The 17,817-nt window shown below is 29.2% G+C and overlaps 1 protein-coding gene across 1 annotated transcript; it reads left to right on the plus strand.

The window, feature by feature from the left end:
• The first annotated feature begins 11,731 nt into the window (after positions 1-11,731).
• LOC125199011 (carnosic acid synthase-like) lies at positions 11,732-13,727 on the plus strand. The gene is made up of 3 exons (XM_048097209.1): positions 11,732-12,148; positions 12,354-12,833; positions 12,990-13,727. Exons 1-3 carry the CDS (start codon positions 11,732-11,734, stop codon positions 13,599-13,601), a joined length of 1,509 nt encoding a protein of 502 aa, XP_047953166.1. The 3' UTR covers positions 13,602-13,727.
• Positions 13,728-17,817: the final 4,090 nt, after the last annotated feature.

The following is a 17,817-nucleotide window of genomic DNA, read 5'->3' on the forward strand; positions in this document are numbered from 1 at the left end:
AAATAATTTAATTTTACCGAATTCTGTAAAATTTAAAGTTTTGAGATAATATTTAATTTATAATGGAGAAAGTGATTACTTTAATTTAATACATAAATGCGTAATAAATTTTTGTATGGACAAAAATAATCTCAAAATGGTACTCCAGTTTTAATAAAAGTGACATAAATCGAGAATAAACTTAGATAATTTATCTTTGAATCTAATAATATAAGTTAGTAACACTTATGAGTTGAGGGTCTCACTTCTCCTCATTTTTAGATTTCTTTTGTTATCTCCTAGGTAGATGGTATACTATGAAAGTCGTCTAAACTGACTTATGAGTATAGTTAATTTCAATTTTCAAGCTTCCACTGTTCCGATCGATCCACGAAATTGTTAATAATTAAAACGATGATAATTCAGATGCATGATTATGAACACCACATAATAATGTATTACTGCTATTTTAAATGTTGAATTGAAAGGGTTGTGTCATTTTCATATACTACGTATTTTGTACCTTGATTAGCTTGCTCATAGTCGGCGGCTATCGACGGTATCTATTTTAGTTTCAAATAGAACCATTTCAAAAATAATCAAGTCACTATTAAAAATAGTACGTGAGAATCACAAATAAAGAATTCTCTTGAAATTTTTTTCGTCTTCGTCTGTGATATACGACTGAACGTACGACTTTAAAAAGTATATATCAATATACGTGATCAATTTGCAATCATGTAGTTACACAGAAAATTAAACTTGCGTATGTAGTGTAATAGTACATAATACACAGAAAAAGTATCAATTTACGTGATCAATTTGCAATCACAGAGTATCACTCATATGTGTATCAACATATCTATCATATTATAGCAATATAATATTATAAAAATACTGGAAAATTTGACCCCAAAAGATTCCATGACTTGCTTCATTACATGGATGGATGCATCATTAACGAGATTTGACTTGAAAATTTGAAGTTCCTTATTCTATCTGATCTCATGGTCTATTTGGTGGCTCAGAAATAAAGTTATCTTTCAAAAAATGGAACTGAACTGGAAAACTGAGAAGAGACTTATTCTTTGGAGGCTTCGAGCATGGACTAAAGGGTGGTGCCCCGTAGTTTCCTTTTTCACCAAGCCAAATGTGTGAGAACTTACTTAAAGCTAGAAGATGGACGGAACATAATCACAGAAGCAACTTTGGTAAACATAAAGGTGCAATGTAGCTCGCCCTACTTCCTGGTCAGTTTTTGCTTGGTGGCTTTGAATGATGTTTGTTTAGTTTTTGGTTTCCTTTGTTTTGCTTGGATGCTTTTCTTAGTCCTCTCTTGGTTATCCTTTGTTTAGCTTGCTTGTTTTTTGGTGTTTTTTCTTATTTTTCTTGGACTATTTTATATGTTCTGGACTTTGGTTCCTTTGCTCACCGATCTTAAAGTGGTTTAAGCCTTTTTCTCTTATATAAATTTTTTTTTAAAAATCTGGACCTATGTCTAAAATGCAAACATCAATTTTTCCATTTTTTCATTCTACACTTTAACTTACAAAACAAAGATTATACTACAAAATTCCCTGTCAAATAAGAAATATTTCACTTCAAGCGGGGACTTGGGGAGTATTAAGAAAATATGAAGTAATTTTAGAGCATAATATAACTACCGTAAATATGATTGAGATTCATATTATTTTATGATAAAATCAGCTAAAAAGAAATTTTACAGTAGATAGTTGAAAATTATTAGATTAATTAATAAATCAAATACTAATTGGTGTTTGTTATTAGGATAGCAGGCTAGACCTGTCAAATCGGATACCCGCGGATACCCTATCCAAAATTCCCAAAATTCCCAAAATTCAATACCTGATACCCGGCCCGAATTTGATTTCGGGTATCCGGATACCCGACTCGAGTATCCAGTCCCGAAAAACCAGGTATCCAGTCCAGATTGTGATTTTGATTTTTTTTTTTTTAATCTTTTTAGAAAATTAACTACAACTTTAAGAGTTTATTTAATATACTATTTGGTTCAAATTTAATACAAAGTTGAAGTAGTATTCAAGGGAAAATAACTACAAACTTTTAGAAATACAAAATTTTTGTAGTAGTTCAAATTTAAGAGAAAATAACTAAAAATTTTTAGAAATACAAATTCTTGTAATAGATCGAATTTTTAAAATAATAACTCTAAACTTTAAGAAATACAAAATTCATAAGTTATAACATATTGACATTTTTTTATCCATCCACAATAAGAAATTAAATTATATATTTACATCTTTCATCCATCCACACGTAATTAAAAAATTAAATTACATTTTTCATCTTTCATCCCTCCAAAATAAGAATTAAATTAAAAAAATAAATTAAATTACATCTTTCATTCATCCATAATAAGAAATTAAATTACATATTAATATCTTTCATCCATCCACTTATAATTAAGAAATTAAATTACATTTAATTATGATAAAAAAAATATAATTTATTAATTTTAAAAATAAATCGTATAATTTGGGTATACCCGATCGGGTATCGGGTAATCCGATATCCGATCATCCAAAATTCCCACTACCCGATCCCGATCTGATATCCGAAAAATCGGGTTTCAGTATCTAATTACCTGACTTTGGGTATCCAATTACCCGATATCCATTTTGACGGGCCTAATAGCAGCGGTATATTTGATTTGACTCGGATGTCTCACTTCTCGGCATTTATTAATTTTCAATTATCCTCCTTTGAATAAAAAACCTACGGTACCTACCACCTTTTTTTAACAGGTTCACTCTCACTCTCTCAGCTTATTAAATTTATTTATAATGAATGTTGGAAGTTAAAAAATAATTCGTGTCCAAATTGTGCACATAGATTATAAATTACAATTGTCACACCAATTAATAAAATAAAAATGTGACCATTCTTTTGCGATATTATTTTTTTATCAATACTACTTTACAAGTATATATATGTATTCAATTAAAGTCCTATTATCCATAAATCTACTCTTAAAGACCGAACTAGAGATCAAATTAGAGTCATCCATTTTCTTAAGCTTGTAGTTAGGATTAATTTACAATTAATTAATTATTTTATTCAATAAAACTTTTTATTTTTATTTTTATTTTTATTTTTTTAATTTTAATTTTTATTTTAATTTTTGTTATTTTATTTTATTTTATTTTTTTAATTTTATTTAATTCTTTTTATTTTTTTTTCTTCAATAAAAATTTTTCGGAGTAAATAATGAATTATATTCAGTAAATAATGAACTAAATGAAGTATGTAATGAAGTAATTTTGACCTATTATTGAAATACATTAATGCTACAACAAATTTTAGTGTTAATTTATTACTTCATTCAGTCATGCTATTACTTCATTCCATTAGTTTATTATCTTTCAGTTGAAGTAAATTAGGTATGTAATGAATGGAAAAATTTACTTCATAACATACGTTCGTTTAGTTCATTATGTAGTGAATATAGTTCATTATTTACTCCAACAAATTTTTATTGAATAAAAAAAATGAAAATTAAAAAAAATTTAAAAAAATTTAAAAAATATTTAAAAAATAAAAAAAATGAAAATAAAAAAGTATTTATTAAATAAAATATTAAATTAATCCTATCCATAAGATTAAGAAAATGGATGGCCCAAATTTAGTCTCTAGTTCGGTATTTAAGAAGGGTTCGACATTGATCACAAATCTGTTCAATCATATTGACCACTCATTATTTATAAATTTAATCTTTACGTAAAATGTTATAACGAGAACGGCGATAATACAATTAAGTAAATATGTAAAATGATGAATGTATAGAATTATGGACGGCTACATTTGATAAAGGGATAAGAAAATCATAAATTTTGGTCTGATTCTAGCATTTTTCAGAATTTTAAATATCACAAATTTTATTAATCGTGCTAATTTTTTATGGCTAGTAAATCATCTGACCTGGCTGGCGATGTGGATTTTTTTATCCTATTTGGCACAAGTCATCGTGCATTTATTTTGACATACATAATTAAAAAAATCTAAATATGCTTCTTTTCTCGATGAAGCATGATTTGCGTCACCCATCGGCAATGGCCACCAACGCGACATTTCCAGTCAGAAACTGACGTCTTTTGTCATCGGTGTGAAGGACTGGCAGAAAGAAGTTGCAGACATAAAATGACGTCGACTATGAAGCGGAGATGGGGTGAAGAAGACAATGAATGTGAGAGATGAAGTGAAGAATTAATGTTGTGGATCTCTTTCTTTTTTTACTTTAAAAACCGTCCCATAAAAGATGTCACACTTGTGGGACAGCACAAGATTTTAGGTAGTTTTATTTTGTGTGTTTAATGAAGAGAGAAAATATAATATTCATATTAATTTGAGATAGAACTTTTTCTAAAAATGAAAAGTGATATCTTTAGTGGGATAAATTAAAAAGAAAAATGAGACATTTTTATGGGACAGATGGATTATTAAAAATCGGTGTTGTCTTATAGCTAAAATTCGGCGTGGAAAAGAGTCTAGCTGGGCCAGGTTGGGAAAATTTAGGATGATTTGTAAAGTTTATGTATTTTAGATCATTCTTAAAGTTTGTACAAGATATCATAATCAAGCTAAAATTCGTGATTTAGGGACTGATATCCCTACAGAATGATTAAAGAAAAGTTGAATACGAAACACCATATAACAAGAGTTGACTTATCAGTAAAATTATGAAAAGTCTCATGAAAAGTCTCTAGTCCAATACAACGGCCAATACAACGGTCGTAACCTTTATTAGCTTTCTCTTAAATGAAAAAAACAAAATGAGTCATTTCAAAAGTAATTAAAGTAAGTACTACAAAATTATAAATTTGCTTTTTTTATTACTTATTATAATAACATATCCACCTATTTTTTTTAGAGAGGAGCTCCTACTCCAACACTCCCACTCCATTTCTACTCTAACACTCACAACAAAATAAAATAATGTTATAACTCCCTGCTATTTTTGTTGGGTCTTTTTTGTTATCGTGCATGGAAATATGCAGCGGATCATACAACTTGAAGAAACATCCACTAAATTTGTTCACGCAATTATTTTGATTTTTTTTAAAAAAACAACAATTTAGTGCAAAAGAAAGAGTTCCTAAATTAAAAGATAAATTAACTTAATCTTTTGCCTTTTAAGATACTTTCATTTACATTCTCTAATTTTAGTTGGGACACTCACAATAAAAACGTTTTTTAAGCGTTGGTAGTATATTTAAAAGCACAAATTAGATCCTAAACTGCATTAAAAAATGTCCTTTAACTGTTTTTGTTGTTGTTGTTGTTGTAGTGTATGTAGGAAATTACTGCTTGTGTAAATGATTTTCTATCTTCTTGTGATATGATTAGATTATTCAATTGAAACCACTACTTTGGGTAAAAATAGGGAGTATTAACTTATTAAGGCTTATAACCACTTTTCTATCTTCACGTGAGAATGTTTCTTTTTAGTGATGCTAAATGGCCACATCATGGCCAGCCATAATTCAGTTTTTCTATTAAAAATTCAAACAGTTTTGAGTAAATCGATTCACCTCAAAGTTAATAATTTTGTATGACAATTCTACCCTTATTTACTATACTCCAGTAATCGATATTTGTTTACTGACATAAACTGCTCACTTACTTTGAAAGAGTAAATTGTCTTGCCTCCTCTCTTCAGTCGGCTTCACCAAATGAAAACTTCTTCCAGATCGAGCTCGATTCCCTACCCTGCCCACTCTCTATTTTAATCTCCGATGACTCTACCCCATCCTTCTTCTCTGGTCACTCTCCTCTCTCCTCCATTTTTCTCGGACAGAAAACAGTTCAAAATTAAAGAATTAAAAATCAAACACGTGGCTTTATCCCACGATTGAATAGCCGACCCCTAATACCTAATCAATAATAATGAAATTTAAATTTTTGTTGTAGTTTGTGAATGTTAAATCCAAACACTGAACCTTAAAAAACAAATAAAATTTGATGAAAGAAAAGGAAATAAGATGATTGATAATCGTGGTGGTGGCCAATAGTTAATGGAAGATGGTGTTGAAGGAACGGTAGCGGTGAGTTGCAGATTTACTGGGAAGATGAATTCGCTAGAAAGCAGGGATGTGCAGTTGGATACGATAATTAATTTTGATTTTTTTTTATCTATATATTGATTTTATGTGCAGTTGGAGTATATAATTATTATATGTTATTAATTGAATTATAAATCTCTTCATAACACTAAAATATTATAGCAGTGCTATTTTATTCAACAATCTATGGACTATGATAGTACTCTATAAAATAGAACTCTATAAAATAAGTTGGTAATATGGAGTACTACAACTGTCAAATTGATAAACCGTTGAAAAAGAAAATCAAAGTTACTTGCGATGAAAATAATAATAATAATAATAATAATAATAATAATAATAATAATAATAATAATAATAATTATTATTATTATTATTATTTTATTTTATTGGTTACTTAGAGTTTAAAATTAATAATTTAATTGTTCAACTGATATTTCCAATTATTAGTTGAACCAGTGACTAATTAAATCTCAAATTATCACAGATCAATTGAATCTAAAATCAATAAGAATTTTCAATTGTTCAAATCAATTGAAATAACAATTTAATTCTCAACTATATACTATAGTATCTAAGTGGTCATTTGAACTTAAATTCAATTAAAACTATAATTTGTATACTATAATCATAAATCAATGGAATTCAATTAAAATTCTAATTTGTATACTATATAATCCTAAATCAATGGAAATCAATTAAAATTCCAACTATAAACTTGACTAGAAATATTTTCTTATTAAATAATTCTTAAAGTATAAGTTGTAAAAACGACTACATGCAATATATACTCTTTTTTTGGTGTTGAGTTACATGCATATATACTTTATTTATTTGCGTTATCATCAACAATTTAACTATAGGCATTCACGTCCAATTGCTTTATTATTAAATAATTTTAAAAATTTAAAATTATAAAATGACTACATGCATATATAATTATTTTCTTAGTGTTACTATCAAACGAAATAATCATAGTAATTCACATCCAATTATTAGATAAATTTTAAAATGCTAAGTTATATAAACGACTACATGAATATATGCCCATTTTCTTAGAGTAATGATCATTAAACAGAATAATCATAGTCCTTTTCATCCAATTAATTTATTATTAAATAATTTTCTAATATCTTATTATGAAAAATGACTACTTCATATGTATTTAATTTCTTAGAAAATTATCATCTTACGAAATAATATCATTATTTTGCATCTAATTATTTATTACTCTTAATTCTTAAAATTATAAGTTATAGAAACGATTATATGCAATATACTTAATTTCTTGGTATTGTTATCAAACGAAATAATACTCCTATTAGTTTGTATTCAATTATTTTACTATTAATTCTTAATTTTTAAGGCAAATAATAGTGTTATTATCCAATTTCTTTCAATTTATGAGATTTCCCTTAAATGAATGGCACCGTTTTTTTTTCATTGATCTTGCATATTTTTTATTTTCATATTTCCATATATAAACTATTTAATTTGATATTGATTAACTTTATAAATTTAAAAAATCGATTTGAAATTTAAGGGCGTTTTATATATACAATTTTTGTTAATGTATCTTATAATAACATTATATGCTATAGTATATGCAATATTAATAATTAAATATATTAAGTAATGACATTTTGCTACACCATATCAAACTATAGTTCTTAATATGAACTCGTGATACTGTGTAGCAGTCGGTAATTTTGATAATTATGATGGGAGTACATTATAATCATATGGTTAGACTTAATCTTATTCGGATATAGTTAGATATAATAGGAGTACAATAAACGTGCATACTTAATTAGTTGAAGATGAATTGTGCATGGCTTTAAGTTTAAGGATCCGATAATAATTAGTTTTGGGAAATAGAGTTGTAATTATTACAGAGAGAGATTGATTTCAGAATTAATTAAATGCATCCTCTCCTAAATTGAAAGGAAAAGGGTGATTATATAAACAATAATGCTATGTGGCCACAATGTGGCTAGCCACACGATGGCAGTTTTGTAAATAGTTGAAACAAATAATATTATAAAATAATAGTGTTAGATAGTGCTCAAATATTTTTACATAATTATCCTTATCCTTCCAATTTTGAAGAGAGAATATACATTTAATTTCAAATTAAAATTAATAATCAATCTCACCCTCTATACTAATTACGACTCCATTTCCCAAACATAGTTATTATCGGAGCCTTAAAAGCAATGACCAATTAATCCTCAACTAATAAAGTAGGAGTATGTAAGTTTATTGCATATATCAAATTTTTTCTCTTTAAGTCATATTTAAATTTAGAAAAGTTTCATTATAGTAAAATCATTTTTATATTATTATAATTAATAAAATTTCACTCTTAATTTATTTTTTCTCTTACTTTACTCTTTATTTGATTTATTTTTCTAATTTTCGAACTTTATTATCTATCCTAAACGCATTAAACATCCATTTCTTAAGCTTTATGCCAAAAAAAATGCCTCAGCTATGAAAAAACAGAGCGAGTAAACGTAACACTCCAAAATGGATCTAGTCTAACCATATAATTATAATTATATTATAAAATAATTGCGATTCTAAAAAATAATATTAAGAATAATTAGTAAATATATAAGTATACTAAATCATATGAGTAATATAAATTTCTAACATCATTTAGTGTTATGATTATCAAAATTATGGACTGTATAGCATCACGAGTTCATATTAAGTTAACAATGGCTATAGTTTGATATCGTGTAGTATTATGTAATTACTTAGTATATTTAATTATAAATTTATAGAACAACGTATATACGCTCTTCGTCTCACTCTAAATTACACATTTTTTTAGGACGCTCCACTCTAAATGACACATTTCTAAATATAGAAACACCTCTCTCTATATTTTTCCTTTTTCTTAATTTATTTTACTCTAGTTTACTCACAAACAACACTACATAAAATCTGTGTCAAATTATAAATGCTCCATTAGAAAGAGACGAAGCGAGTAGTTTGTTATACACATTAATACTATCACGTACTCATCCGCACAATCGAAAATGACTACTTTCCTTATTTATTCTTATTAATCAATATTATAATATGATATAGTATCTTAATTAATACTATGTATTTGTATTAATGTTTTATACAATTATTATTATGGATTAAAAATATTATGGATTATTAATGTTTCATGTACTATACCATATATGATGTTATTATAATTAATACTATGAATTATCATAGTTTTACCTATTGAAATATTATGAATTTTATAATATGATAATCTAATAGTTGTACTACTTATTATTAGTGTAGTGCGAGAACTTGCTAGATTAGGCCACATTAGTGGGGGAAATTGAAGATTCAATCAATTAATTGGAGATGTGGTTGATCTAAGCTTAGATTTATCAATTTATTTTAAACTGAAAAATCAATTAGAAATAAAATTGATTGATTCAAATTGATTAGTTGGGGATTCATTAGATCAATTGGGAAAAATAAACGATTGGATACTCTTTTAGTATGTCCAACAAGAGTATGCACTTTTTAAGTTTGGATATTTTTTTTATTTATAATAAGGTGGAATTCATACTCTATTTACTTTTTCTTTCTATCTCTCTCTTACTTTGTCTATTGTGCATTAAAATTCGCACCCAATCAAAAGTGCATACTCTTGTGGAACGGAGGGTGTGTCATTTCCAATTATATGTATACCTAGTACACAAATTAATAATTACCATAGTATATTCTATAAAATTATTTTATATTTTTCAAGTAATTGATAACATCAAAAGTACTAGTCATATGTAATTTGTAAAATAATAAAATAATTTTAAATAATGAAATGTGATATACTAGTAATTATTATTATCACTATTATTATTAATATTTATTAATGTATTTGCTATCGGCGTTGAGTTTATTATAATGCATTAGTATTTTTTAAATTATCATCAATTTCAAATGTTAAAATTTGTATTTTACTTTATATCACTAAATTTATATTAATTTATCATATACTATTAGTATTACGGAATACTCCTATTATTTAATTATTAGTGCAAAACGTGACACACACTTTAGACCTGTAATTTAAATATTTAATTATAATACTCCTATTATTTAATTATTAGTGCAAAAAGTGACACACACTTACGGAGTATTATACTACATGTCTACATTTACTTAATATTGTTAATTTTTATTATAAATAAAAATATGAGTAAATAAGAGTGATAAGTATAAAGGGATCGAAAGTTGAGGAAATTATTGATGGAATAATTAAGGCCAGGGGTAGAATAGTCTTTGAGAATTTTGATTCTTTCTAAGTGCATTAAATTTAACTGAAAAATCTAATTATGGCTGGCCATAATGTGGCCATTTAGCATCACTCTTATATAAAAGTACTTGAGCATTATCTAAAATTATTATTTTATTATATTATTGTGTACAACTATTTATAAAAATGCCTCTGTGTGGCCAGCCACATTGTGACCACATAGATTACTCTTTTTTTTTTCACTAAATGTTTAGAGACTTAAATATTCTCATGAATTTTATGACCAGACTAGGCAACTACTAAAGCATATTATTATATTTTGTGCATCATTGTTTTGGTGCAACTTTCTAAAAAGTCACTCTAGGAGTTAGTTTCCCTCTCAATTTATATAGTACTACATCATAAAACACTCTCTATAGTTCTTGCTCTGTCCATTTAACAATTAATCACTAATTATCTATGTTATTTTGTGTTCTCAAATTTTTAAAGATGTGTCGTATTGTGACCTTGTTCAAAGAAGACGTAATTATCTTTAAAGAAATGTCCCTAAATATTACTATTATTAGGATATCCACAAAATACCATTTTTCACTTTTAGTTTCTATGACATCAAAGTATTAAAGAGAGAGAATGATGAAAGTAATCATGAATCGAATCATATCCAATAGTGTTTGATTTTTTGTCTTGGATACTCTATTTGTATGTAGCATATCCAGAAGTGTCCACACCAATCAAATTCTACTATATGATATATGAAGTAAGTAATCAAGAAATTATTAGCTCAAGTGTTTTTTTTCCTTAAGTCTGAGCATAAGCTTTCAATATAGGTCACTTGGTCAGGATTTGATAATATATGGAAATTTCACCCTTTCACTTTCAGCAATATATATGATGATGTGTTCATTGATAATGAATATAACATATAAATATATAGTTGCGTTAGTGTGCTAACTAATTTACAGTAATAACTAATAACTTACAATTCTGTGTATTAAAAATATCAACACAAAGATATAATTATATCAATACAACATGTAAATTTAAATATCAACACAAAAACATAAGTTTATCAACATAAGAAGATTGATAAATTTATGGCTTTGTATTGATATTTTTAACATATAAAATTAATGTTAGTTATTTGTTACTATTACTGTAACTTAGTTAGTATTTGATCACACACCAATATATTCAGATTTAGAGAGTAAGCCTAATCAATTAATATAGTCATATTTATATAGACTGAGAAGTATTCATCCATTGTCGCTATTTAAAAAAATTAATCCATGTTTGACCCATTTGTAAATTGTTTTCAATAAATAGAGACCAAATACATGTGTCACACAACACATCACAACACAAAGAAAGTTAACCAAAAATGGTTGCTTCTTTGTTCCTAGTTTTTTCCTTAGCCTTCATAGCAGCATGGGCTTTAGGTTTACTCTCGCGGCGAGGCCACGGAGGCAATTTGCCTCCGGGGCCTCGTCCCCTTCCGATAGTTGGAAACATCTTCCAACTCCGCGGAAATCCACTTAAGTCTTTAGCCGATCTCGCCAAAACCTACGGCCCCTTGATGTCCCTCCGCTTCGGGACTCAGCTTGTCGTCATCGTCTCCTCGCCCGAGGTGGCGATGGAGGTGCTACACAAGCAGGGCCATACCTTCTCCAGCCGCTCCCTCCCCGCCGCTGTCAACATCTACGGCTTCAACAAGGCTTTGTGGACCATGATGCCGGCCGACTCCGCCCCGTGGAAACGATTCCGGAAAATGGGCAAAGAGAAGCTCTTTTCTAACGAGGTGATACAGATATGATATAAATTTTAATACATAATTGATAAAGAAAAAAAAATTAAAAAATTGAAAGAAACTTAAAATAAATAAATATAGATAATGTTTGGTAAAAATATAAATAAAAACTGTTTTTCATGATTAGATTTATGTAGTATTTCATAATATTCCATCTGTTACATGTTACTTGATGTATTTCTTTTCATAACGCCAGGCGCTTCATCAAACGGAATGGCAACGTCAAGAGACGTTGCAAAGGCTCGCCAAGCATGTGCGTGGGTTCAGCGAGCGGGGCGAGGTGATGAACGTAGGGGCGGCGACGTTCACCACCATGACCGACCTCGTGTTGTCGACTCTCTTCTCGATCCATCTCACCGACTACACCTCCCCGGATTCCGCCATGACCAAGGACTTCAAGGCGAATGTTAATGCCTTCTCGAGGTACATTGGGATTCCGAATGTCTCTGATTTCTTCCCGGTCTTAGCGCCGTTGGATCTGCAAGGGATCCGACGGAAGATCGGGTATCATCTTAAGAAGTTGCTAGATTTTGTGGATGACAAAGTCGACAAGCGAAAGGTTGAACGGATGGACTCCGATTACCGTAAAAAGAATGATTTTCTAGACACGCTTCTTGACCTTGCGGATGGAGCTGAGTATGAATTGACCAAAGAAGAAATCAGTCTTCTCTTGGCGGTCAGTATTTCCTCTTCCCTACTCTAAGTGGAACATTTTTTATTCGACATAAAATTTTATGTATTATTATTTTACTTTAGAGTGGTACGAAGGAAGTATTATTTTATAACATTTGAATATGCCGACTTCTAACAAATTTACTTTACCTTACCTTAGGACCTAATTATTGCAGGAACAGAAACAAGTGGAGCCATGGCGGAATGGACAATGGTAGAGCTACTACTCCATCCCGACAAAATGGCAAAGGTGAAAGCAGAACTTAAGAGCGTTCTTAGAGATAAAAGCATCGCGGAAGCATCAGACATCGCCAAACTCCCATACTTGCAAGCCACGGTCAATGAAGCGTTCCGGTACCACCCTCCCTCGCCCCTAGTAGGTCCACGTGAAGCGAGAGAGGTAACAAAGGTAAATGGTTACACAATACCAAAAAAAACAAGGGTACTTGTGAACTTTTGGGCAATTACTAAAGATCCCAGGATATGGAAGAATCCCGAGGTGTTTGAGCCTGAGAGGTTTTTGGGTACAGATATAGATTTCGAGGGCCAACATTTCCAGCTGATTCCATTTGGATCGGGGATAAGAATTTGCCCTGGCTTGCCACTAGCTAGTCGTATGTTGTTCTGCATGGTGGCGACATTGTGTCATAACTTTGACTGGGAGCTTCCAGGAGGGGTTGAATCCAAAGTAATCGAAAGAGAAGATGTGTTTGGATTGTCACTGCAAAAGAAAGTCTCCCTTAGGGCCAAACCCAAACCCATCAAGGTTTGATGGATTTTATTAGACTTATTAGAATTTGCTTGTTCTTGTGTTGCTGAATAAATGTACGAATAAAAAGTTAAACACTATTGTAACAAGTTTTCCATGTCATTATATAAATCACTATCATTATATGAAGATTGCAAGTTGTGCTAAACATCATTGAAAATAAGTTTTGCTTAATTTTATCTTGGTTTGGTTTTCCTTAAACACTCCAAAAAAAAAAATGTGACATCAAGAGTGGGATGTAGGGAGTATAAGATATTTTCCATTTCAATTAGAATTATTACTCTATTATTACTGTTATTAATATATACGGTATTTGTTAAAATAATCTTGTGTGATGGGAAGCACTTGTTGTAATAACGCAAGGTAAGTGATGAAAACAAATTCTGACCATGAGATTTGCCAATCTGATGGTCAATAGTTAACCAAAAATACGGAATGCCATTATTAACCATTTTTATGTCATTTTACAGATTCAGGTTTGAGGTATTTTTAGATTATTTTAGGTCATCATTACTTAAATGACCGAAAAATAAATTAACAATAACCTAAAAATGGCCTCCGTTCTGAATTTTGTACTCCCTCCGTCCCACTAAAAATGCAACATTTGCTTTTGCGCACTTGTTTTGGAAAAATTATAATAAATAACTAAAGTGGTGAAAAAATAAAGTAAGAGAGAGAATAATGTAGAAGAGAGTCCCCTTTATATTATTCTTATTTTTACTTAATATTTTTTCTATTATTTTTTCAAAACATATGTGAAAAAGCAAACGTTTCATTTCTAATGGGACAGAGGGAGTATTAAGATTAAGTTTTTGAATGGATCACAACTCTATATCGTAATAATCTAGTTAGGATTAATACTTCCACTTTTCTTTTATTAAAATAACTTGTAATACAGAGACAAATTTTATATGTGTTGGTCGTTTTCTTGGTATTTTCTCGGATGTACATATTTTGTGGGGTTAGGTTTTGGGGAGATTGTTTATTTATATGTATCCTATATTATTGTTTGCATCAAATTAATATTCTCTGTTCCACTCTAAGTAGCATTTTATTATAAAATTTGTGAGATAAATGGAAAGAAAATAAAGTAAAAATAAAATAAAATTGAGAGAATAATAATTTTTATTTTAAGAAATGGTTTATTTAGAGTGAACATTCTAAAATGAAAATGTGTTATGTAAAATTGGACAAATGAAATATAATTTTTAATTTTACTCTTGTAGGTTCCATGTAAGAGAAAATAAAAAAAGAAGAAGAACTAATGCACATTTAACCCCTGGTGTCCAGCTTAATGACGAATGAGGGTTTCTGGGTCTAAAACACCCTTAGCCCCCTTAAAGGCATTTTTGGCAATCACCAAATTGGCTGATACCTCCCTTTCAAGGTCTTTAGGTGATACGACTTAATTAAAGTAATATATCTTTATCGATAATGTGATATTTTGTCATTATTTGCACAGAAAAAACTTTTTATCTCCCTCTATAATATGTGGTAATAATTTAAGATGAGAAAGAGTTATATGAAATTGAAATTTTAGGAGAGAAAGAGGTTAATTAGCTCAAACTTTTAACAAATGATATAGACTTTTAATAAAAAATAATATAAATCGATATTAAATCTGGATCTTTCTAGTGCTGAATTTTAAGGATAGTAGATTTGAATGAGTCGAGGGTCTCACAATTTATAAACTGTATTAGTACTATTACAGTCGTCTAAAACTCTAAATTGACCTGTGAGTTTAAATAAATAATGCAAGTTGCAAGAATAATTTGTGTATAAACTCTAGTCATGACTAATTAGTCGAGTAGAAATTATACAATTATCATATTGAACAATCATTTATCAAGTTTTATCTTCAGTGATATCCACGTAAAATATTAATGAATAGATGATAATACAGATTAAGGATTATGTTAAGATGACAATCCTTTTTAAAGTGACAACGTACCACTAATCTCGCGCTGCCATGTGGCACGTTATCCTGCAATATTAGAGACATATCTAACAATATTCATATAGTATGCGTTTACAGATTGCATGATAATAATAAGTGGATTGCTGTGTAGATTGTTGAGTATTGCTGTATAAGCATAAAATGTTTCAGTTGCAGTATATATATAAACAGATTGCTTTTTTATACCGTTAGTTTGATGGTACGTTGTCACTCTAATTATAGTGACACCCTAATGCTTCCCTACAGATTAATACATTGAATTAGGAACGCCATAGTATATTTCTAAAGGTTGAATGTAAATTAAACCACCTTATTATAACAAGGGCCGAATCATTTTCCTATTGTAAATTGAATAGCTTGTCCCTTAGTCTATGGCCGGATTAAAAAAATTAAGTACAGTAAAGAATAACAAAAATAAAGAAATTGGTTTTCGTTAGGTAATAGCCTGAACGTATTTCTGTTGGGATCTTTTTGTCTTAATCTATGATTCAACGTGGACACAGAAAAATTCTTAGAACATTAGCAATAAAGACATAAAATATGTTCCAAAATAAACTACTTTTTATTTTACCATTTTTCATATTTTATTCTTTTTAGTTTTTAATTTAATAAAAATCACTATATAAAGCCGACTAGTCACTACCATGTATCGCAAGTTGTGCCAAACAGTAGTGAACATAGGTGTTGCTTAATTTTATCTTGATTTGGTTTTCTTAAATCATTCCTTGATTCTTGTCTTTGAATAATATCTTCTTTCTAAATTTCCTCTGTGATTTAAATTTTGTTATTTATAGTTTTAAAAAATATAGTGAAAAGTGAGCTAAAAAAGTTAGTAGAATATGAGTTATATTTTTGAATGGTAATTTTATAATGAAATGTGAGTGAAAATGTATTAGTGAAATGTGAGATCCACTACTAAAATTGATAGAAAGTGAATTGTGACAAATTTTGTGATATAGATAGAAATAGAAATATGTGACAAACTCCCAAGGACGATGGAGTAAAACTTACACAAATATTATTACTCTCTTTGTCCCATTCTAAATGTAATACTATTTCTTAATCAAAATAAGATTTTATGCAGTGTTATTTTGTGAGTTATGTTGGGAGAAAATAAAATAAGAGATATAGTAAAATAGAGAGAATTATGTTTTTAGTTTAAGAAATGTGTCATTTAGAGTATTATCTAAAAAGTAAAATTTGACAGTTTCTCTATTTCAATTCACAAAACAAAACTATACTCCATCTGTTTCCTAAAAATAGAAATTATTTGCTTTTGGTCTATTTCCTAAAAATTGAAACTCTTCATTTTGAAAAATAGACCCACAATCCATTAACACTAATTCCACCAAGGGAACCACACGGGGACAAGCCCCCGCACCAGCAGGGGCTTGACTGGCACAAAACCCCGACCCCTCCTTATACTACCAACTCCGACTAGTCTCTGCCCCAGAACGAGCCTCTTAATGACACATTCAACTCCAACCGTAGTCTCCAGACTCCAGAGTTGCCGCCGCAGTCGTTGTTCACTGAAATCGAAAATTGAATTAGGAATGAGACGATAAAGAATAGGGCTTATTTGTTTTGGGCCATTTATATTATTGTTGGGTGAAAGAGCAGGAAGTTTATATGGTCGTGTAATCAACTGATCAGGAGGAGACTCCTAATCTAGTCGCGTCATTGGCACGATGACCTAAAACCCTGGTATATATCAATAATTTTCTTAACCCACTTCTACTGGCTAGTAGAAAAATTGCCTTTCATGGCACCTGGAAATGTGAGGAAAATCGTATTCACATGGCACTTCATCTTTAGTGGCACTTAATACCAATGCCACACAGAATGGGTGTAATGATATACTACACGTAAGGAAAGAACCACTATTACTTCACTTTAAAATGTCAGGAAAATCCTTGTGTAATGACATTGGAAAGAGTAGTAACGTGTTGTTTAAAAGTACACTAATTTCACAGCTTAAAATTTACAAAATGCATCCTATAAATATTTATAATTGCAATTTCCCCTACAATTGTCTGTAATTTATATTTTCCACCTACAAATTTCTATAATCTATACTTTTACCCTTCAAATATTTATAAATTCGATTTTATCCTTTAAATAATTAAAATCTACAATCTTTAAAATGCATATAATCCATATTCACTTCAAACATACAAAATTCATATTATTAATCATCCAACAAAAAGTCATACTAATAAAATGACATATAATTGGAATATAAATAAGTATAAAGGTCTCACA

This window comes from Salvia hispanica, chromosome 1 (assembly GCF_023119035.1).
Source record: "Salvia hispanica cultivar TCC Black 2014 chromosome 1, UniMelb_Shisp_WGS_1.0, whole genome shotgun sequence".
Classification (NCBI taxonomy): domain Eukaryota; kingdom Viridiplantae; phylum Streptophyta; class Magnoliopsida; order Lamiales; family Lamiaceae; genus Salvia; species Salvia hispanica.